Below are 22,667 nucleotides of genomic sequence, written 5' to 3'. Positions count from 1 at the left end.
TGGGTTTGCGCCAGACATAGCGTTTTCGTTGTTGGCCAAAAAGCTCAATTTTAGTCTCATCTGACCAGAGTACCTTCTTCCATATGTTTGGGGAGTCTCCCACATGCCTTTTGGCGAACACCAAAAGTGTCATCATCTCATCACCACCACTATATAGCCCTGGACTGTTCAGTCATTGTTGTGTGTAATGGTTAGCGTCGTTTTGTTTATTCGCTCCTTGTTATTCTCTTTCTCATTGTTAAGTAAACCTTTACCTTGTTGATTCCTGCGTCTGTGTCCTGCCTCTTCGTATCCTCAGTACTCGTCACAGAATTACAGACCACTCACGAAAATGGATGCAGCAGGTAATCCTCCTGGAGTTTCCCAGCGCCTCGAGCAGCACCAGCAGCAGCTTGCCCAGTTGAACGCCGCCATGCAGGAAGTGCTACAAACTCTGCATAATCTGCCCAGCGCTCCGGTTCCAACTCAGGGAGTGGCGAGTGCACCCAGTCCACCTGTTCCCGTGCTATCAACAACTTCTGAGGGACCCCTCGCCCCACCGGAGCGCTATGATGATAAAACTACTAAATGTAGTGACTTTCTGCTACAGGTTTCACTTTGTCTGGCACGTCAGCCTGGGGCATATCCATCTGACCAAGCCAGGATAGCGCTGGTGATTTCGCTACTTAAAGGAAAGGCACTGGATTGGGACATGGCAATCTGGGAAGGAGGTGAGGCCGCAGCGCTTCCCTACTCCACCTTCCTCGCTCGGTTCAGTGCGGTGTTTGATCATCCCACGGAGGGAAAGGACAGGGGTGAGCGTCTCCTCCAGCTACAACAGGGAGAGGGGCCCGCGTCCGAATACGCTCTGAGCTTTCGCACGGTAGCGGCGTCTTCTTGCTGGAATGAGCGTGCTCTGCACACGGCCTTCAGGAGAGGCTTACGGGAGGACATCAAGATGGGAACTTGCATGTCGGGACGATGAGATGGACCTTGATACCCTCATCGCCACGTCCATCCATTTTGACGACATGTTGAGAGACAGACGGCATTCCCAACACATCCCGGAGCCTCGACGCTCACGCCATCTGAGCTATGGAAGCCGCCCTGTTTCCGAGTCCTCACCCATGGAGGTGGGCAGCACCCCCTACACCACCACAGACCACAGATCTCCTGGCGGCTCCCAATCTAGGCGGTATAACTCCCGTCGCCGCTCCGTGAGTGTTACGTCATCTCCTATCACAAAACCATAGTTTTTAGTTCCCATAACGGTGACTGGTTATTCCTTCTCTTCCATTTCCACTGCAATGATAGATTCCGGATCAGCGGGGAACCTTATAGATAGGGAGCTGGTCTCTGAATGGGGGTTGCCCACCATGCCACTGCCTTCTCCACTACACGTCACCTCGCTGGACAATAAACCACTTGGATCAGGCACCATTACGCACGTCACTCTCCCCATCACCATCACTATTCCCACACTACCGGAGCACCACAAGGAGCTGTCATTCCACATCGTCACGTCACCACTTCACCGGATCGTCTTGGGATTGCCCTGGCTCAGACTACACAACCCCACTATCAATTAGATCACCAAGAGGATCACAGCCTGGACCACCTCATGCCGGAAGACCTGCCTGCCGGTGGTTTGTTGTTCCACGTCAGTGGAAAGTCCGGATTCCGCCCTCCAGCCCAACATTCCACGTGAGTACGCAGATCTCTCTGATGTCTTCTCTTCATCAAAGGCTATGTGTCTCCCTCCTCACAGGCCCTGGGACTGTGCCATTGACCTGCTGGAGGGACAACACCCCCGCACTTACTCCCTTTCCATGGCGGAGACTGAGGCCATGGAGAAGTATGTGGCGGAGACCCTGAAACAGGAGTTCATCAGACGCTCTACCTCTCCTGCCTCCGCCAGCTTCTTCTTCGTGGCCAAAAAAGACGGAGGCCGTGCATTGACTACAGGGTGTTGAACGAAGTCACCACAAAGTACCGGTACCCCTTCCCTCTGGTTCCGTCGGCCATTGAGCAGCTACGAGGGGCCCGGTACTTTACCAAGTTGGACCTGAGGAGTGCCTACAACATGATCCGAATCCGGGAAGGAGACGAGTGGAAGACGGCATTCAGCACTACCTCAGGCCACTATGAATACTGCGTCATGCCCTATGGACTCGTCAACGCACCTTCTGTGTTCCAGTCCTTCGTCAATGACGTGTTCCGAGACATGCTGAGTAGACAGGTGGTGGTGTACATCGACGATATCCTGATCTACTCGGCTACGTTCGAGGAGCACGTCAGGGACAAAAGAACTGTCCTACTCCGCCTCCGGGAACACAGCCTGTTGGTGAAGGGGGAGAAATGCGAATTCCACCAACAGGCCATCTCCTTCCTGGGATACAGTATCAGTCCTCAGGGGGTGATCATGGAAAGAGAGAAGACGGACGCCGTCAAGTCATGGCCAGTCCACACCACCATCAAGGGCCTACAGAGCTTCCTGGGCTTCACCAATTTCTACCGGCGTTTCATCAGGTCCTTCAACTCAATAGCCGCCCCACTCACCTCTCTCCTTAAGGGTGAGCCTCAGAAGCTGGCCTGGAACCCTGAGGCTGATGCTGCCTTCAAGAGGCTGAAGGAGAGGTTCACCACAGCGCCCATCCTAAAACACCCAGATCCATCTTGTCCTTTCATCCTGAGGAGGGCGTGGGTGCGGTCCTCTCCCAGCGGCAAGGTAAGCCAGAGAAAATGTATCCCTGTGCCTTTTTCTCTAAAAACTTACCCCCGCAGAGAGGAACTATGGCGTTGGAGACAGGGAGCTGTTGGCGGTGGTCCTCACTCTGGAGGAATGGAGACACTGGCTGGAAGGCACAGTCCATCCAATTCCGGATTCTTATTGACCACCGGAATTTGGAGCACATACGGGCAGCGAAACGGATGAACTCTCGTCAAGCCAGGTGGGCCCAATTTCTTACTCGCTTTCAGTTCATTCTGTCCTACCGCCCATGATCCCATAATGTGAAAGCCGACGCACTCTCCAAGATGCACCATACCGGAGAAAGGAAGGATCTGGGGGGACCTATCCTGCCCCCGTCTCTCATCGTTGCACCTGTCGTTTGGGATGTGGACGAAGACATCCGCCTGGCGGCTCAGGGGGACTCAGCGCCTGCCAACCCCCCTCTGGGGCACGTGTATGTACCCACCAGTGTCCGTGACCACCTGCTGATCTGGGCGCACACCACCCTTATGGCAGGGAACTCCGGTATTACGCACACCCTGAATTCTCTATCACAAAAATACTGGTGGCCCACCTTGGCTACTGATGTCTCTTGCTATGTCAACTCCTGTTTCGTATGTACCCAAACGAAGACACCACGGAACGTCCTGGAAGGCAAACTAATTCCTCTACCAGTGCCTCAGTGACCTTGGTCACACCTGTCCATAGACTTTGTCACCGACCTCCCACGTTCTGACGGCTTCACCACAGTGATGGTAGTCGTAGATCGGTTCTCAAAATCATGCCGTTTTTTGCCACTAACTGGTCTTCCTTCTGCTCTCCAGGTCGCTGAGGTCCTGTTCCAACAGGTCTTCCGGCACTATGGACTTCCGGAGGACATCGTCTCGGACCGTGGCCCCCAATTCACCTCCCGAGTGTGGAAGGCTTTCCTGGAGAAGATCGGGGCTACGGCCAGCCTCACTTTCGGGTATAGGCCTCAGTCAAATGGGCAGGTGGAGCGCATGAACCAGGAGCTGGGGAGGTTTCTTCGTTACCACTGTCAGGACCGGAAGGGTGAGTGGGCGAGGTTTCTTCCCTGGGCAGAATATGCCCAGAACTCCCTTGTTCACTCCTCCACAGTGCTCACTCCCTTCCAATACGTCCTGGAGTACCAGCCGGCCTTAGCCCCTTGGACACCCAGCCAGACCGATGCGCCCGCTGTCGACGAGTGGTTCCGCAGGGCCGGACAGGTCTGGGACGCCGCCCATGACCGTCTCCAGAGGGCCATTCATCAGCAGAAGGACCAAGCAGACCGCCACCGCAGTGAGGCTCCCGTATTCCAGCATGGTGATCGTGTCTGGCTGTCCACTCGACACCTCCCTGCAAGAAACTAAGCCCCCGGTTTGTGGGGCCATTTAAGGTCCTCTGGCGGATTAATGAGGTGTCTTACCGGCAGATCCTTCCCAGTGTCTCACCTACTTTCCATGTGTCTCTCCTCAGGCCGGTGGTTCCTGGTCCTCTGGGGGATGCCGTCCCCCGGGGTACGCCCCCTCCACCCCTGGACATTGACGGGAGTCCGGCATATGCTGTGAGGGACCTGCTGGACTCCAGGTTCTGTAGGGGACGGCTCCGTTACCTGGTGGACTGGGAGGGGTATGGCCCTGAGGAAAGGAGCTGGGTTCCGGCTGAGGACGTTCTGGACCCCAACCTATTTCGGGACTTCCACCGTCACCGTCCTGACTGGCCCGCTCCTCGTCCTCGAGGTCGTCCTCATGGCCGTCGACGTCCTTCGGCGGGAGCCGCGTGTCCAGGGGGGAAGGGTACTGTCACGCCTCCTCCCGTTGCTCCCCTCCGGCGCTATGATTTGCCGGTCTACTGAGCCACCGGTCTGAGTGCACCACCTCGGCAACACAGGAATGGAAACCCAACGCACCCTAATCACCTCCAGCGCACCTGCACCTCATCATCTCATCACCACCACTATGTAGCCCTGGACTGTTCAGTCATTGTTGTGTGTAATTGTTAGCGTCATGTCGTTTCCTCGCTCCTTGTAATTTTCTTTCTCATTGTTAAGTAAACCTTTACCTTGTTGATTCCTGCGTCTACGTCCTGGCTCTTCGTATCCTCAGAACTCGTAACATGGACAGATACTCCAATCTCCGCTGTGGAGCTTTGCAGCTCCTTCAGGGTTATCTTTGGTCTCTTTGTTGCCTCTCTGATTAATGCCCTCCTTACCTGGTCCGTGAGTTTTGGTGGGCGGCCCTCTCTTGGCAGGTTTGTTGTGGTGCCATATTCTTTCAATTTTTTAATACTGGATTTAATGGTGCTCCGTGGGATGTTAAAAGTTTCTGATATTTTTTTATAACCCAACCCTTCTCCACAACTTTGTCACTGACCTGTTTAGAGAGCTCCTTGGTCTTCATGGTGCCGCTTGCTTGGTGGTGCCCCTTGCTTAGTGGTGTTGCAGACTCTGGGGCCTTTCAGATCAGGTGTATATTATTATTATTATTATTTAATTTTTTTAACCTTTATTTAATTAGGCAAGTCAGTTAAGAACAAATTCTTATTTACAATGACGGCCTACACCGGCCAAACCCGGACGACGCTGGGCCAATTGTGCGCCGCCCTATGGGACTCCCAATCACGGCCGGTTGTGATACAGCCTGGAATCGAACCAGGGGGTCTGTAGTGACGCCTCAAGCACTGAGATGCAGTGCCTTAGACCGCTGCGCCACTCGGGAGCCCAAATATACTGAGATCATGTGACAGATCATGTGACACTTAGATTGCACACACATATTTCCTGGAAATCCTATATGGCATAGAGAACATTTTATATTAGGTAAGCCAGTTGAGAACAAGTTCTCATTTACAACTGCGACATTGCTGTAAACCTGCTCAACTCTCAGTATATCACAGCATTATACGGGTCGTTCCACAAATAGTGCCTTTTATGTACACTCAATTTAACAGTTGGATCACGTACATCTACGCTCTAACTAAACCATGTTAAAAATTCCTATATTAGTATTTTTGTTTTGGGTCGTTTTCACTAGAAACTCCCATTTTGGAATGTCCCACTTAGTTTGTCCGACTTCTAGGAAGATTTTAACCCATGTAACTTCAGACTTTCCCCATGTTTTCACCATGTAAAGTTAGTTTACATGGTTATTGTGTTGCTTGGACATAGTATTTTCTGAAGATTATTAATTATTTCATGTGATAAGTGATTCATTTACATTTGTCCCTCAGGTTTAAGGTCAACCCTGTTACAGTACGTAAACTGAACTTGTATTTTTTAAATTATTCTTTCAAAAGAAACATTGAACATCTAATAGTCAAATTATAGTGTTAAAGCAGGTAAATTTATTCTACTATTTTTGGCCTTTTTCTGGTGTTTTGTGGTGGAAAACTGAGCGTGTCGAGCATAACACGTCAACCCTGTTACCCATAAATAGAAAGTCTAGAAATGTTTTTACACATTAAATGTTTTTGTTGACCCTCCCTATTGCACACAACAAGCTTCCATTCCCCCTTTCACAAGGGGAGGTATGGCTAATTTAAGATGAAATCGTCAACCCTGTTACGGTCAACCCTGTTACTTTGTCACGTTTTATAGTCATTGAACAATTGCTAGTTTTCCAGAAAAATGCCCTTTTCATCCTCATGCTAGGTAGCAGAAGCTACAGCAGCCATTTTGGAATGTCAGTGTCAGCCATTCAGCTCCTTTGTTGTTCAAGGCAACGTGCCATTCCATTATGGCTGCTGTGGCTACTGCTAGCTAGTATGAGGACAAAAACGGCACTAGCAGTCTTTCAATCCTCTCGGTGTAACAGTTGGGATAATGGGACAATTCAGAGTACAACGCATTTCTCATCCCTGGATTGGGCTACATTTTCATAGCTATATCTCTCGCCGGCTCTGCAGCCTTAATCTACACAGGAAGCCTGTCTAACCGTAGTGCAGATGTTAGCAAGCAGGTCGAATCTGTTGACTAATAAATAACCTGCTTTTATGTTTTTCCAGAATATTTAAAGGGAGAGTTGCTCACCCAATTATTACGTTTTACATTTTAGTCATTTAGCAGACGCTCTTATCCAGAGCGACTTACAGTTAGTGAGTGCATACATTTTCAAGTTTGATCATTGTCTTCAAGAGCATGAAACATAATGGACACCAAAAATAACTTTGTCAAACAGTAAACATTGATGATTAGGAAGTTGTGCTTACCTCTCTATTCCAGTCGACAAAAGGGTGGAAATTAGCCTAGGTACCTCAAGTCAAGAGATGAGACACAAACCCCAAACCTGATCACACACTGTTTTATATTTTCTTTATTGCTGTTTAAATGCCAAAGACAGATCTTTCTACACTGCAGCAATGCCTTCTTCAGTAGGATGTTGCTTTGGTTGGACATTGAATAGGTACAGAAAGAGGCTGGACATAGCTTCAAGAGTACAAACTAGAGGATAAAGGCTAACAATTATGAAGGATGGTTTAATGTAATTTATTTTCATTTATACAACAGGTGGGTCTAATCCTGAATGCGTATTGGTTAAAACCGCATTCCAGCCGGTGTCTATTCCACAAGTTACCACCGGCTAAATCGATGACGTTAAAATGCCTATTTACTCTGTTCCATCTGACTGGGCAAACCACTGTCTCATCAGCCCAGCCAGGCACTTTATAAACTTGATCTCCACTATAAAAAGTATATAGACATTATCTCACATTTCTTTTAGACTAACATTTAGTTTTCAACAGCAGAGATTTGTATAAACCTTGCTGTCTGTCTCTCTGACATTTGCAACATTGTTAAAATATTGAAATTCAATCACCTCCTGTCCCATAGTAATGAACGTGTCGGGACGAGACAGACAGGCAGGCAGCGTTTTTCAGCCAGTCGAAATCATGAATCAGCTGGCATCATATTTATGGATATATACAAAAAAATGTCAATTGAAAAAAGGTACAACGAAACGCAGCTAATTTGCTGTCTTTCCAGCTTCAGTTTCAAGTGATTGTGTTACTGTAGCTGTGTTGTTGGCTAGCTCCCCTGAACAACAGTGTCCTGATGAGTGAACACATTTTCTATGCCAGGCGAAATTGCGCCTCATTAGCTCATTGTTATGGATGAATCCAAATAAATGTCACAGCTATATAAAAATAGGTTTAAAATAATGTTATGCGTGTAGCATTTAACAGAGTCAGTTGCAAGAGGAGTGCATTGGGTCGTTATTAATAACTGTGTAACTCAAATAAATGATTAGACAGACATTATTTTAGCTGCTTTTTGACGTAACTAAGTTAGTAGTCGGCTAGCTAGCAAGCAAGAGATAAGAACGTTGCCAGCCAGTATGGCAATGGAACACTTAGAACTAACGATACAGAACAAAATAGATTCAGAACAAAAAGACTGAACGACTGGGTCACAAAAAGACTGAACAACAGTGTCCTGACGAGTAAGCACAAAATCGCGCCTCATTAGCTCATTGCACTTTTTGATGTGAACGTAAGTTAGCCGTAGTTGGCTAGCTGGCAAGCAAGGGATAAGAACGTTGCCAGCCAGTATGGCAATGGAACATTTAGAACGAACGACTGGGTCACTTCCATAGATACAGAACAAAAAGACTGAACGACTGGGTCGTGTCCATTGATACAGAACAAAAAGACTGTAAGACTGGGTCGCGTCTCTAGGAACCCTAGATTTGTGTCGGGACTATATCTTGTGGAAGGATGAAATAGTATGAATAAATTAATGAAAATAACATTTTTAATGAAAATATGTAAATAATTATTTGAATATGTTGGTAACCCGTTGTATAAAAGTGATAATGCCCTCGAAGCCGGTGTTTGGAGGATATATTGGCACGATTTTCTGGCCCGAGACGAATGCCAATATATCCTCCAAACACTGGCTTCTCGTGCATTATCACTTAATTTACCTTTATTTAAGCAGGGAGTCCCGTTGAGCTCCAATGTATATTTCTCAAGGGAGCCTTTGAGAAATTTACATACACTACCAGTCAAAAGTTTGGACACACCTACTCATTCAAGGGTTTTTCTTTATTTTTACATTGTAGAATAATAGTGAAGACATCAAAACTATGACATAACACATATGGAATCATGTAGTAACCAAATAAGTGTTAAACAAATCAAAATATATTTTATATTTGAGATGCTTCAAATAGCCACCCTTTGCCTTGATGACAGCTTTGCACACTTTTGGCATTCTCTCAACCAGCTTCATGAGGTAGTCACCTGGAATGCATTTCAATTAACAGGTGTGCCTTCTTAAAAGTGAATTTGTGGAATTTATTTCCTCAATGCGTTTGAGCCAATCAGTTGTGCTGTGACAAGGTAGGGGGGGGGGGGGGGGGGTTCAAGTCAGGGGGGGGGGGTTCAAGTCAGAAACACAGAGTTCAAGTCACAGACACATCTCAACATCAACTGTTCAGAGGGGACTGTGTGAATCAGGCCTTCATGGTCAAATTGCTGCAAAGATACCACTACTAAAGGACACCAATAAGAAGAAGAGACCTGCTTGGGCCAAGAAACACGAGCAATGGACATTAGACCGGTGGAAATGTGTCCTTTGGTCTGGAGTCCAAATCTGAGATTTTTGGTTCCAACCGCCGTGTCTTTGTGAGATGCGGTGTGTGTGAACGGATGATCTCTGCAGGTGTAGTTCCCACCGTAAAGTATGGAGGAGGAGGTGTTATGGTGTGGGGGTGCTTTGCTGGTGACACTGTCTGTGATTTATTTAGAATTCAAGACACACTTAACCAGCATGGCTACCACAGCATTCTGCAGCGATACGCCATCCCATCTGGTTTGGGCTTAGTGGGACTATCATTTGTTTTTCAACAGGACAATGACCCAACACACCTCCAGGCTGTGTAAGGGCTATTTTACCAAGAAGGAGAGTGATGGAGTGCTGCATCAGATGACCTGGCCTCCACAATCTCCCGATCTCAACCCAATTGAGATGGTTTGGGATGAGTCGGACGGCAGAGTGAAGGAAAAGCAGCCAACAAGTGCTCAGCATATGTGGGAACTCCAAGACTGTTGGAAAAGCATTCCAGGTGTAGCTGGTTGAGAGAATGCCAAGAGTGTGCAAAGCTGTCATCAAGGAAAAGGGTGGCTATTTGAAGAATCTCAAATATTACATTTTGATTTGTTTAACACTTTTTTTGGTTACTACATGATTCCATATGTGTTTTTTCATAGTTTTGATGTCTTCACTATTATTCTACATTGTCAAACATAGTAAAAATAAAGAAAAACCCTTGAATGAGTAGGTGTGTCCAAACTTTTGACTGGTACTGTACATTTAAAAACATTAACGTGTGTGTGTGTGTGTGTCAATCATAGACGTCTATGCTTCACAAGTTTGGACAGCACAGTTCAGTACAGTGAAACACAGTACAGTAGAGCAGTGGTTCCCAAACTGTGGGTCGCGGCAGGGGTCCAGGTGGGTCGCGGCAGGGGTCCAGGTGGGTCGCGGCAGGGGTCCAGGTGGGTCGCGGCAGGGGTCCAGGTGGGTCGCGGCAGGGGTCCAGGTGGGTCGCGGCAGGGGTCCAGGTGGGTCGCGGCAGGGGTCCAGGTGGGTCGCGGCAGGGGTCCAGGTGGGTCGCGGCAGGGGTCCAGGTGGGTCGCGGCAGGGGTCCAGGTGGGTCGCGGCAGGGGTCCAGGTGGGTCGCGGCAGGGGTCCAGGTGGGTCGCGGCAGGGGTCCAGGTGGGTCGCGGCAGGGGTCCAGGTGGGTCGCGGGATTACATTTTTTCTGCATTGCAATTTTAAAAATGTTTTATATATTTTTCGGGATGGAAAAACACCTTTAGTGTAAACTTAAATGACTAAAACCAAATAGAAAGTATGTAGAAAAGATAATGGACCTATATATATATATATTTTTTTTAATACCCTATAATCTTTGAGAATTTACATTCAACAAGGTAAAAGCTAGACAATCAGGCCCTCGTTGATTTTGTTATGATAATTTAGCATAAGAACACATTTACATTTACATTTTAGTCATTTAGCAGACGCTCTTATCCAGAGCGACTTACAGTTAGTGAATACATATTTTTTTTATACTGGCCCCCCGTGGGAATCGAACCCACAACCCTGGCGTTGCAAACGCCATGCTCTATCAACTGAGCTACATCCCTGCCGGCAATTCCCTCCCCTACCCTGGACGACGCTGGGCCAATTGCGCGCCGCCCCATGGGTCTCCCGGTCGCGGCCGGCTGCGACAGAGCCTGGATTCGAACCGGGATCTCTAGTGGCACAGTTAGCACTGCGATGCAGTGCCTTAGACCACTGCATTAGCCATGTCAAAATACTTAGAATTGTAGGAAAGTTGCTTAAAAACAGATTTTTTTCTCTCTCATTATGGTAAAATGTATAGAATTGGAGGAAATTGGCTTTAAAAATGCAAAATTTTATTTCAGCTCCATGACAGGATGTGTGGAATTGCAGGAGATTAGCTTTGAAACTGCAACATTTTCTCTCCGCTGCAAGGATGATATTGTTTACTTGTTCTTTGGTCTGTGATGCGATGTGGGTTCGTTTCCCACGGGGGGCCAGTATGAAAAAATAATAAAATAATAATAACATGTATACATTCACTAACTGTAAGTCGCTCTGGATAAGAGCGTCTGCTAAATGACTAAAATGTAAATGTCTGTGTATGTTTCTTCACCGCTCAACGCATATGGTGGGTCGCTACTCAAAAGACACCTCAATTGGTGGGTCACAAAGCAAAAAAGTTTGGGAACCCCTGTAGTAGAGTACAGTACAGTAAAGAAAAGTAAAGTTGAGTATAGTTCCATACAGTAGGCCTACAGTCGAGTAGAGTTCAGTACAGTACAGAACACCAGAGTACAGTATAATGTATTGTACTATACTCTACTGTAATTAACTATAGTTTACTGTACAATACTGTACTGAACTCTACTGTGATGTATTGTACTCTACTGTGCTGTACTGTGATGTCCAAACTTGTGAAACATAGACGTCTATGATTGGTTCAGATTTGGTCTGGTCCGGACCAACCAAATGTGGTCTTGTTTGGGGCAGAGCTCATTAGAATAATAGCCAGTGTGTAGAATAATACCCATATTATATTGCATATTTCTACCTGTGTACCTGTTTAGGATACATCACCATGAAGAGAATGACATTCATCCATAATTATGCATTTCTGTGTAGTATAGGGGACCTACAGTGAGGGGAAAAAGTATTTGATCCCCTGCTGATTTTGTACGTTTGCCCACTGACAAAGAAATGATCAGTCTATAATTTTAGGTTTATTTGAACAGTGAGAGACATAATAACAACAAAAAATCCAGAAAAACGCACGTCAAAAATGTTATAAATTGATTTGCATTTTAATGAGGGAAATAAGTATTTGACCCCCTCTCAATCAGAAAGATTTCTGGCTCCCAGGTGTCTTTTATACAGGTAATGAGCTGAGATTAAGAGCACACTCTTAAAGGGAATGCTCCTAATCTCAGCTTGTTACCTGTATAAAAGACACCTGTCCACAGAAGCAATCAATCAGATTCCAAACTCTCCACCATGGCCAAGACCAAAGAGCTCTCCAAGGATGTCAGGGACAAGATTGTAGACCTACACAAGGCTGGAATGGGCTACAAGACCATCGCCAAGCAGCTTGGTGAGAAGGTGACAACAGTTGGTGCGATTATTATGGAAGAAACACAAAATAACTGTCAATCTCCCTCGGCCTTGGACTCCATGCAAGATCTCACCTCGTGGAGTTGCAATGATCATGAGAACGGTGAGGAATCAGCCCAGAACTACACGGGAGGATCTTGTCAATGATCTCAAGGCAGCTGGGACCATAGTCACCACGAAAACAATTGGTAACACACTACGCCGTGAAGGACTGAAATCCTGCAGCGCCCGCAAGGTCCCCCTGCTCAAGAAAGCACATATACATGCCCGTCTGAAGTTTGCCAATGAACATCTGAATGATTCAGAGGAGAACTGGGTGAAAGTGTTGTGGTCAGATGAGACCAAAATTGAGCTCTTTGGCATCAACTCAACTCGCCGTGTTTGGAGGTGGAGGAATGCTGCCTATGACCCCAAGAACACCATTCCCACCGTCAAACATGGAGGTGGAAACATTATGCTTTGGGGGTGTTTTTCTGCTAAGGGGACAGGACAACTTTACCACATCAAAGGGACGATGGACGGGGCCATGTACCGTCAAATCATGGGTGAGAACCTCCTTCCCTCAGCCAGGGCATTGAAAATGGGTCGTTGGGTATTCCAGCATGACAATGACCCAAAACACACGGCCAAGGCAACAAAGGAGTGGCTCAAGAAGAAGCACATTAAGGTCCTGGAGTGGCCTAGCCAGTCTCCAGACCTTAATCCCATAGAAATTATGTGGAGGGAGCTGAAGGTTCGAGTTGCCAAACGTCAGCCTCGAAACCTTAAAGACTTGGAGAAGATCTGCAAAGAGGAGTGGGACAAAATCCCTCCTGAGATGTGCGCAAACCTGGTGGCCAACTACAAGAAACGTCTGACCTCTGTGATTGCCAACAAGGGTTTTGCCACCAAGTACTAAGTCATGTTTTGCAGAGGGGTCAAATACTTATTTCCCTCATTAAAATGTGTTTTTCTGGATTTTTTTGTTGTTATTCTGTCTCTCACTGTTCAAATAAACCTACCATTAAAATTATAGACTGATCATTTCTTTGTCAGTGGGCAAACATACAAAATCAGCAGGGGATCAAATACCTTTTTCCCTCACTGTATGATGTAATGTGTAAATCCACTTCTTACTGGAGTTCAATAACCAAAATATTTTAGGGAAACTCAAGGTGTCATGTTATAGCTGACACCCCATTATTTCTGCAGACATCTTTGAATCTTAATTTGGAGCAGATATTTATCATATTTATTTATATATTTATCAACAAAACAAAATCTCAATCACGCTAAGTCGGGGCAGTCTGCACATTTTAAAGTTGGTTTCATGTTAATAGCTTAAGCATTTTAAGCGCTAGAGCTTGCAGAAGAAATTAAATAAGAGTACGAGTGGTCTTGCTTTCAGCAAGCACACCATAGAGTGTTTTTTGTAAGACAATGAAAGCAGTCTGTTAGGTCAGATACAGCCTAACCTAACGAGAAGAAAAAAAACAGTTGGGGGAGGTTACTTTCTGCACTGTTCAACCAATCCAGTAAATGTGGAGGAGGAGTTAAGATGGAGTGTCGACTTGTTAATGTCCAAAAGTGGAAGTCCCGTCTCAGGCTCTCTTTCCATTTCCCCTGAAAACCGGAACGTCCAGTTGTTGTGGACTTGGCAGAGGCTAGATAGAGCCTGGTCCATATTGGAGGCAATAGAGTATTATTGTTGATCCTAGATCTGTTCCTATATAGGCTGTTTCTACTCCGAGCCCCCCAGTAGTGCTGAGAGCCAGTCCGGCAGGTGAGCTGGGTCCTGTAGTAGGTCCTGTAGAGCTGAGGTCAGTTTACACTGGGAGAGGACCACAGCTAGCATCACAGCTCCCCCGGACAGGGTGATCAGCCAGGGGGACAGAAGGACCCGGGGCCTGGGGGGCTCTGGCTCCAGCCTGCAATAGAATAAAAAAATTAAAAATAAGAGATGATATTCTATTGATTCCCAAGGGGAAATGAATCTGCCCTTCTACCCTTTGGGCTACCTACCTGGTTCTGAAGGGCTGGGCTACGCGCTCCCACTGAGTGAGGATTGCCTGTCGGGCCCCGTCCCACTTTCCTGGCCCTCTCAGACGGTACTGGTAAGGGGTGCAGGGCCCCAGCAGCACACGCAGCCCCACACCAGGCTCCCTCAGCAGCAGCCCTAGGATGTTGGGACGAACCCCCACCTGCTCAGCCAGGGAGTCCAGGTATGGTATATAATCCACCTGGAGAGCTGCCTGTCTAGGACACGGGTAACTGAGAGAGAGAAGGGGAGAGGACGGAGGAGAGGGAGAAAGAGAGAGAAGTTGGGAGGAGAGAGAAGGCGTTTGTGACCTCTAGGCCTTAATTTCACGCTGAACAAAAGCCTAGGCCCTAGATTTGGGAATTGACAAGTCTGCAGGTCACAGCAAAGGTAATCACTCATGACAAAGCAAGGCTAATGGCTACTGGTATTGAGGCAGCTCTTCTTCATGTTGTTTACCTCTTCATGTTCCTCTTTGTCTCCATCTCGATTTTGGACAGCATCGTTTTCTGTGGTGGGAGCTGGGTCAACCCTTCAACAAACAACCATGAAGAATTCTAACTTTGCTGTGTTTGCCAGGTGTGTGTATTCAGACAGGTCTGTGTCGTTCCAATGTGTGTGTGTGTTTAGACCTAATCTCTTGTGGACAGACTATGTAAGATAAATGGTATTGTAGTTTGTGAGATTTTCGGGTTTGGGTTGCCAAGATTAGTTTAGACCAGGTATGTGTGTACCTGCGATGACCCTTGCGACCCAGCGGGCCTGCATCTCCACTGCAGGAAAGATGGGTCCTTTAGTCTGGAACAGACCCATGATGGCCAGCGTGGGGCGCTCGAGAGCTGGAGGGAACACCCGTCTGGAATAAAATAACACAACCACTTTTACCTAAAGCAATTTACAGTTAATTATACAGTATGACACCATTTCCCCTCTTGGATCTATCAAGTGTTGATCTATCTTCTGTATCTTAAAGGAGCAAATCCTAACATTCACTTAGGGACAGTTCAAAATTTACTGGGAGGGGAGGGAGGGGATGGGTGGGCTGGTCCAAATCAAAGTGTCATAAAAGAAATGCACCCCCCTCCCCAACATAGAAAATATATTCATATGACCCTCTCCTTGTACTGTAAAATAAATTGCACACCCTCCCCCCTCATACTCATTAACCTCTACGGGATCGGCGTCCCGTGTACGGGACGGTTGAGCTAACGTGCGCTAATGTGATTAGCATGACTGTTGTAAGTAACAGCAAACTTTCCAGGACATAGACATGTCTTATATGGGCAGAAAGCTCAAATTCTTGTTAATCTAACAGCACTGTCCAATTCACAGTAGCTATTACAGTGAAAAACTACCATGCTATTGTTTGAGGAGAGTGCACAACAACAAAAAACTCATCAGGGCAACTGGTTTGATACATTAACCTCTGAAGGTAAATAATGTACTTACATTCAGTAATCTTGCTCTGATTTGTCATCCTAAGGGTCCCAGAGATAAAATGTAGCATAGTTTTGTTTGATAAAATCCATTTTTATATTCAAATGTAGGAACTGGGTTCTACAGTTTGAACCCCTGCTGTCTCTGGCTCCACACCCACCCCGCCCGGCCATCTAGATGTGTGAAAGTTAGTGAATAAGCAAATGATCCATCATGTATGACATTCCTGGGAGTGTGTAAACTTATATTTTGTACTACCATATCATTGTTGTATGTTCTCTATAGTTATGTATTTGAAAATGTATCAATTGACCAATTCGGCACATTTGGGCAGACAAAATAGTCCAGTATTGCAATGTTTCACTGGATCAATCTGAAACTTTGCACACACACTGCTGCCATCTAGTGTCCAGAATCTAAATTGCACCTAAACTGCAATATTATATTGTGGCCTTTCTATTGCATTTCAAAGATGATGGAACAAAAAAATAAATAGAAAACGCATGTTTTTTTGTTTGTATTATCTTTTACCAGATCTAATGTGTTATATTCTTCTACATTAATTTCACATTTCCACAACCTTCAAAGTGTTTCCTTTCAAATGGTATCAGGAATATGCATATCCTTGCTTCAGGTCCTGAGCTACAGGCAGTTAGATTTGGGTATGTCATTTTAGGCGAAAATTGAAAAAAAAGAGTCTGATCCTTAAGAGGTTAAGCTCAGCGCTAGTTCATACAGGGAACCCAAGTATAGGCTTCAGCGATGCATCAGCTGACGTTGCACTAATCATATTCTACAAACACTTCCTACCTTAATATGGCGGTCTAATAAGCTTATCAGTTTTACTCACTCATTCTCTGCTATCTCTCCTGCTGTTGGTTGCTGGATAGTATGCAGTTGCATTTTCTTGCATGCACCCACCCACCACCCTAGCCTCCACCTGTGTGGTTCTGTGTTTCCTTCCTGCACGGAGATTGGTACAGCGTACCTTGCTCACTGCCTGAAATTATTATTAACTTAACATGATGCATACTCTGGAGGTGAGCTATTGATTGTGATTTTTCTGTAAACTATGAGATAAACAAAGTTAATTACACACATGACAAACAAGGAGTCATAATTAAACATTGGTACATTGCTGTTGCTAGGCAAGAACTTAGTGAATTCCTCTCACTAGGTTTGTGTGTGTGTAAGATGGGCATCTGCCCTGTCATTGGGTCAAATTCTACAGTTGTCTTATGTTATCTGTGACTGCAACCAGACTATGACCCTGTGGCTCTCCTTAGGCATATCCCTGGAACGAGCAAGGGTTGAACAGAGTTCAGGCTAAACCTTTGTCTCTCCTTGGCTATCTTCTTGTCACGCCCTGACTCAGGGGACTCGTATATGTTGAGTCAGGGTGTGTATGTTCTATGTTGTATATTTCTATGTTGATATTCTAGTATGTCTATTTCTATGTTGGCCGGTGTGGTTCCTAATCAGAGGCAGCTGTCGCTCGTTGTCTCTGATTGGGGACCATACTTAGGCAGCCTATTGGCACTAGTGGGTTGTGGGATCTTGTTCCGTGTGAGGTATGTTGTTTGTGTACCTTGGACTTCACGTTTCCTTTGTTGTTTTGTCGTGGTGTTTATCAGTATAATAAACATGTACGCATATCACGCTGCGCCTTGGTCTGACCCGTCTGTAAACGAACGTGACACTTCTTGATTGATTACAGCATGATGAGGTGGGGTTTATGTATGTTTGAAAGATTAAGTATGGACCTGTCATGTCCAACAATCAATCTTCAGGTCAAGCCCGGGAGAGCTGGGGTTGAACAGAGTTTAAACTGAACATTTAGTAAAGACAGAATGCACTTTAAACTTCACACAATGTAAAAATGTTCAGTAGGAGTAGGAAAAAAGGTGCTTGTGCACTGATAAGCACACCAAGCACAACAAAGACAGCATTAACGACAAGTAATAAAATAAAGACGGCACTTCTAAAAGCCTATTTCACACCATAGCCTGCTGAATTTGCAAGATAACTTTTCTTTCGTTTTGATTTTAGTGCCAAAAAAAATGCAGCACTGTCTCACCCATGCACGTGCAGTTACAAGCCTGCTAGAGTTCAGTTAGAGGCAGGCAGACAAGCAATATCCACCAGCGTAGTACGGATAAGCTGGAATGTGAAACTAACTGAAGCTGGTTAGCTTTAAAAACCCTGAGTAGATCTATCTTGCTTCGTAGGATATCCCTCTGGACAAACTATCCACCTATACAACTATTGTCACTTTGAATGGTGGCTAGAGGGCAGGATAGACAGACTGATAGACTATATTGACCTGTGGTATAGTTAGCGTGTGGAAAAGCGTAGTGCATATGGCAGGGCTATTCAACTATATTCTTACAGGGACCAGATGTAAAAAAAGGTTAATTGCAGGGGGGCCGGACATTTTCCACATGCGATTATTCTTTGGAAGAACTGTATTAAAAAGCAATGCACACACACCAATAAAGCAGTTTTCTTAAAATTAAATGTTGCTAAAAGTAACTAGGAAAGAAGTGGAGGGCCCTCAGCCAACGTGAGTCGAGGTGCAACCCCACCAAAAATTGTAGCTTTAAGGAATGGGCTCATAATATTTTGTAGCATAAACCATTCAAACGGTAGAGCCAAATTCATATAAAGAAACAATTATCAACATGCCACATAGGCGCTAGAAACGGATAGAAACCACACTATAGACAACTACAATAGTGCTCGTCATTTTGTCACTGAAAGTCGGATTTTAGCAGGGATTTTTTTGCAGATATTTTATTAATGGTCAAAGGGCCAGTCTATATTAATAAACGGGCCGGATCTGCCGGATCTGGCACGCAGGCCGCCAGTTGAATAGCCTTGGCATAAGGGAAGTACTAAAACACCTTGAAATAAAAATAAAATATAGGGGAGGCGCATGCAAGCAGATGAGGAAATTTGGCTAGGATGGAAGAAATGATATAGTAAAACCTGCAAAAGGGTGAATGCACTACCCTCCCCTGTGCCCAATAAAAAAAACACACAACCCTCCCCTATTTGGGACCACCAGACTAAATTTCAAACTGTACCTAAAGTCGAAATGTAACTTGCTCTATTGACATCAATTCATGACTGAGCGAATATTAGACTTAAGTGGAAGTAAGGATTTGACCGTCTGTCCAGGCCAGTATTATAAAGCACCTGTACAGCGTGAGCTCCCCCCCAGGTCCTGGACATAGTGACGGGGGCAGGAAGGAGAAGGTCCCATTGTATCCGGTACAGAAGACTACTGCATCAATGTCCTCCTCCGCGGTTCCATCCTGGAACAGCAGTCTGGACCCCTGGAACCCTCTCAGGTCTGGCTTCAGCACTACTGCCCCCTGCAGTATACGGCCTGGGAGGTCATCGTTGATCAGCGGCTTCCGCTCTAGCAGCCTGGGAGGACAGAGAGAGAGAGAAATGAGAGATCGTTTTTTCTTAGTTTTTCATATTTTCAAATGTTGCCATAGTGCATTTGCATATTTGTCACACCTATGTTTCGGGCTGTAGTAGGGTGCTGGTCACCGGTGTGTTGGCTGTAGTAGGGTGCTGGTCACCGGTGTGTTGGCTGTAGTAGGGTGCTGGTCACCTGTGTGTGGGCTGTAATATGGTGCTGGTCACCTGTATGTGGGCTGTAGTAGGGTGCTGGTCACCTGTATGTGGGCTGTAGTAGGGTGCGGGTCACCTGTGTGTGGGCTGTAGTAGGGTGCTGGTCACCTGTGTGTGGGCTGTAATATGGTGCTGGTCACCTGTGTGTGGGCTGTAATATGGTGCTGGTCACCTGTGTGTGGGCTATAGTAGGGTGCTGGTCACCTGTGTGTGGGCTGTAATATGGTGCTGGTCACCTGTGTGTGGGCTGTAATATGGTGCTGGTCACCTGTGTGTGGGCTGTAGTAGGGTGCTGGTCACCAGTGTGTGGGCTGTAGTGGGGTGCTGGTCACCTGTGTGTGGGCTGTAGGCCGTAGAGGCGGTGGTCGTATCGGTGATTAAGGGTTCTCTCTGCAGCCCAGTTGACCAGCGCTCTGGGCAGCAGGGAGGTCAGCAGGGCGGTGAGCCGCGAGATGGCCATCATGTCCAGAGGGAGACCGCTACTGGACATACGAGCTATCACCCACGCCCCCTTACGGGTACTCAGGAAGGTCTAGGGGGGTGGGATGTAAGAAAGAAAGGGAAATGGGAGAACAGAGAAATAGAGAGACAGACATGAATGGCCAAACTCTCTTTATAGTATGAGAACCACTGGGTTTGAACCTGGGTCGCTTTTGTACCTCAAGAAAGTATTAGCTTAAATATGTCCTCCTGTGACAGGTGAGCCCCACCTTCTCTGCAGCCCGGCTGATCTCCACAGCGATGTCCCCTCCAGAGTTCCCGATCCCCACCACCACCACCCTCTTCCCCCGGAATGCATCAGCATCCTTATACGCCCAGCTGTGTAGGCAGCGGCCAGGGAACGACTCATGGCCTGCATGGGAAACAACACTCAGGTGGTTGAAGAGGTATTGTACCTGTTGGCTACACACATCCAAAACACTTCACAGATGTAAACATATGCCATAGAAAAAAGGGGGGGGAAAAACACACACAGGCTTGACGAGGACCTTATGGTCAAAACGTTGACACTTCTATGGGTGTATCAAAACTGTATATAGAGTATAGTGTATAAATAGTGTTTAGATTGTTTATAGATAGTGTATAGTGTTTAGATGCTTTAAACTGACCTGGGAACTGGTCTAGCGGTGAGACAGGGTGTGTGTAGTGTCCTGAACACACCAGGACCCCGTCAAAGACGTGTCTCTCCTCCTGTCCCTCCCTGTTCTCTGTCACCACCTCCCACTGGCCTGAACGACTGAAGTCTGGCCTCTGTCTCACGGTCAGCACGCTGGTCTGAAACACACACAGTAACAGATCATAGAAAGTCATGTAGAGTCTAAATGACTTGGACAGGTCCTTCATCAGGGGAAGGAGGAGAAGAGAGAGGGAGAGAGAGAGAGGAGAGATAAAAGACGAGAAAAGACGAGAGAGAGTAGTGACCTGGAAGGTGATGTGTCTGAGGAGGTCAAAGTGTTGAGCGTAGAGCCTGAAGTACTGCAGCAGCTGGGAGTGCAGCATGTAGTTGGGGTAGTCAGCTGGCATAGGGAAGTCACTGAAACACATCATCTCCTTGGAGGTGTTCACCACCAGGGAGCGGTAGATACTAGTGCGGCCCGGCTCAGGGGTTTCCTGTGGACACACAGACACAAGGGTATGTCTGAAATGACACTATTTCCTATAAAGGGCCTTTTTTTCCTCCCATAGGGCTCTGGTCAAAAGTTGTGCCCTATACCCTGAGTAAGGTGTCATTCCAGATGCACCCAGGAACACTGTTGGTGATGCACAGTTACGAGGGGTGCATCTCTATAGTCCAAAATGGCTTTCTTTCCTCGTCTCCTCACCTTGAACCTCCACAGCCCCCCGATGTCATCACTGCTCTCAAAGCAGGTGGGCTCCAGACCCTCATCCAGACAGCTCTTGATGCTGGTCAGACCTGAGGGACCCGCCCCGATCACTGCCACACGTCGGGTCATACTACCTGACTGTCTGTCTTTCTGCAGAGGATTGGAGACACAATAGAAGGCTGATGTGAGAGACGCTCTAATTCAGTTTCCACTGACTGAGCCTACAGAGAAACCATTGCATCACCCCATTGATCCCTCTTATCTTTCCTCCGTCTGCAGTGGCAGGTTAAACCAACAAATGCCCAACTCACTCTACCAACAGAATCACTCCTGAATTTTTTAAAATATAATTTAATAAACCTGAATACGAATGTAAACTCATCAAAATCAGTTGACTCTCAACCAGCGACTGTACTCACCTGCTCCATAGACTTTGCTCCCTCTCGGCTGGAGTAGTTTTGACTGGAACTGTGTCAAATGCAGGTCATCGTTTGGTGCTCTGTGTCATTTCCCCAGGTTAGATTAAGGGAGGCATTCTTGGAATTACTCTATCTGTAGTCAGACACCCGTCTGGTCCCCAGGCAAATATTTCCAAATGGATTCTTGGAATAACTGGATCTGTAATCTGTAGTTAGACATTCTTTTAGGTCAAACTTTCTAATTCCTTGAGGATTTTAACTTTTCCCTGAGCTGATAGCCCTGTCCTGCACACAGACTCTAAGCAGCATATTAGCAGAGTAAAGTTCATAAATCAGGAAGTGAACCAAAAGCAGGGTAGGGGAGTGTCCTAAAGGTTAACCCTTTACTGACACACATAAACCCTGAGGGTTGTTACTAGCCTACAGAGATCAATTTAATCTACTTGAGGGGAACACCTGAAATTCATTTACATGAGGATGAACTCATCTAACCATCCACAATGTTGCCTTTAACTGGTTTTGACAGAATCCTCTAGAAGGGGTGGACATGTAAGATAAAGTGCTGACAGCATGGAGTTATAATTGATTTATTAATTTTTCTTTCCACACAGAAACATTGGGAATATCTTTATGGGATTAAAGATGAGGTGAAGTGGCATTAAAGGCATGCTCTGGTACTTTGGCAACTAAGAAAGTATTTTTTAAACCTCTCGCTTTGGGCTGGATGTGTCACTGTGTAGTTCATACATGTATAATCTATGAGCAGAATTACAGTTTTACCTCAATTAGACATGAAATTCCTAGTTTGAAAGCAACTGTTTTCTTGAAGCTGTGCCGCACCATTTTCCCTACTTTTCCCCCCACTTGGGCCAGCGCCCTAGCAATTTGGGTTCTAGCCTCGCATTTGAGTGACAGCTAGCAAGAGGCCTGC

General features: G+C 46.4%; 1 protein-coding gene across 2 annotated transcripts; it reads right to left on the bottom strand.

Annotated features, from left to right (window-relative positions):
• Positions 1–12,699: 12,699 nt before the first annotated feature.
• On the bottom strand, positions 12,700–22,030 carry LOC311148620 (flavin-containing monooxygenase 5-like). 2 transcript variants are annotated; one of them, XM_084185601.1, is made up of 11 exons: positions 21,737–22,030; positions 21,315–21,467; positions 20,914–21,102; positions 20,601–20,766; positions 20,202–20,344; positions 19,824–20,023; positions 19,045–19,278; positions 15,144–15,265; positions 14,869–14,941; positions 14,394–14,642; positions 12,700–14,299 (listed from the first exon to the last, which is right to left on the bottom strand). In XM_084185601.1, exons 1-11 carry the CDS (start codon positions 21,743–21,745, stop codon positions 14,113–14,115), a joined length of 1,725 nt encoding a protein of 574 aa, XP_084041727.1. In that variant the 5' UTR covers positions 21,746–22,030; the 3' UTR covers positions 12,700–14,112. The 2 variants fall into 2 exon arrangements, with proteins under 2 accessions (XP_084041727.1, XP_084041728.1); XM_084185602.1 differs by lacking the exon at positions 21,315–21,467.
• Positions 22,031–22,667: the final 637 nt, after the last annotated feature.

The sequence above is a fragment of the Coregonus lavaretus genome (genome assembly GCF_964263955.1).
Source record: "Coregonus lavaretus genome assembly, chromosome: 21".
Lineage (NCBI taxonomy): Eukaryota > Metazoa > Chordata > Actinopteri > Salmoniformes > Salmonidae > Coregonus > Coregonus lavaretus.
Note: the sequence above shows the minus strand (reverse complement) of the source record. Positions and strands in the feature narration are given on the sequence as shown.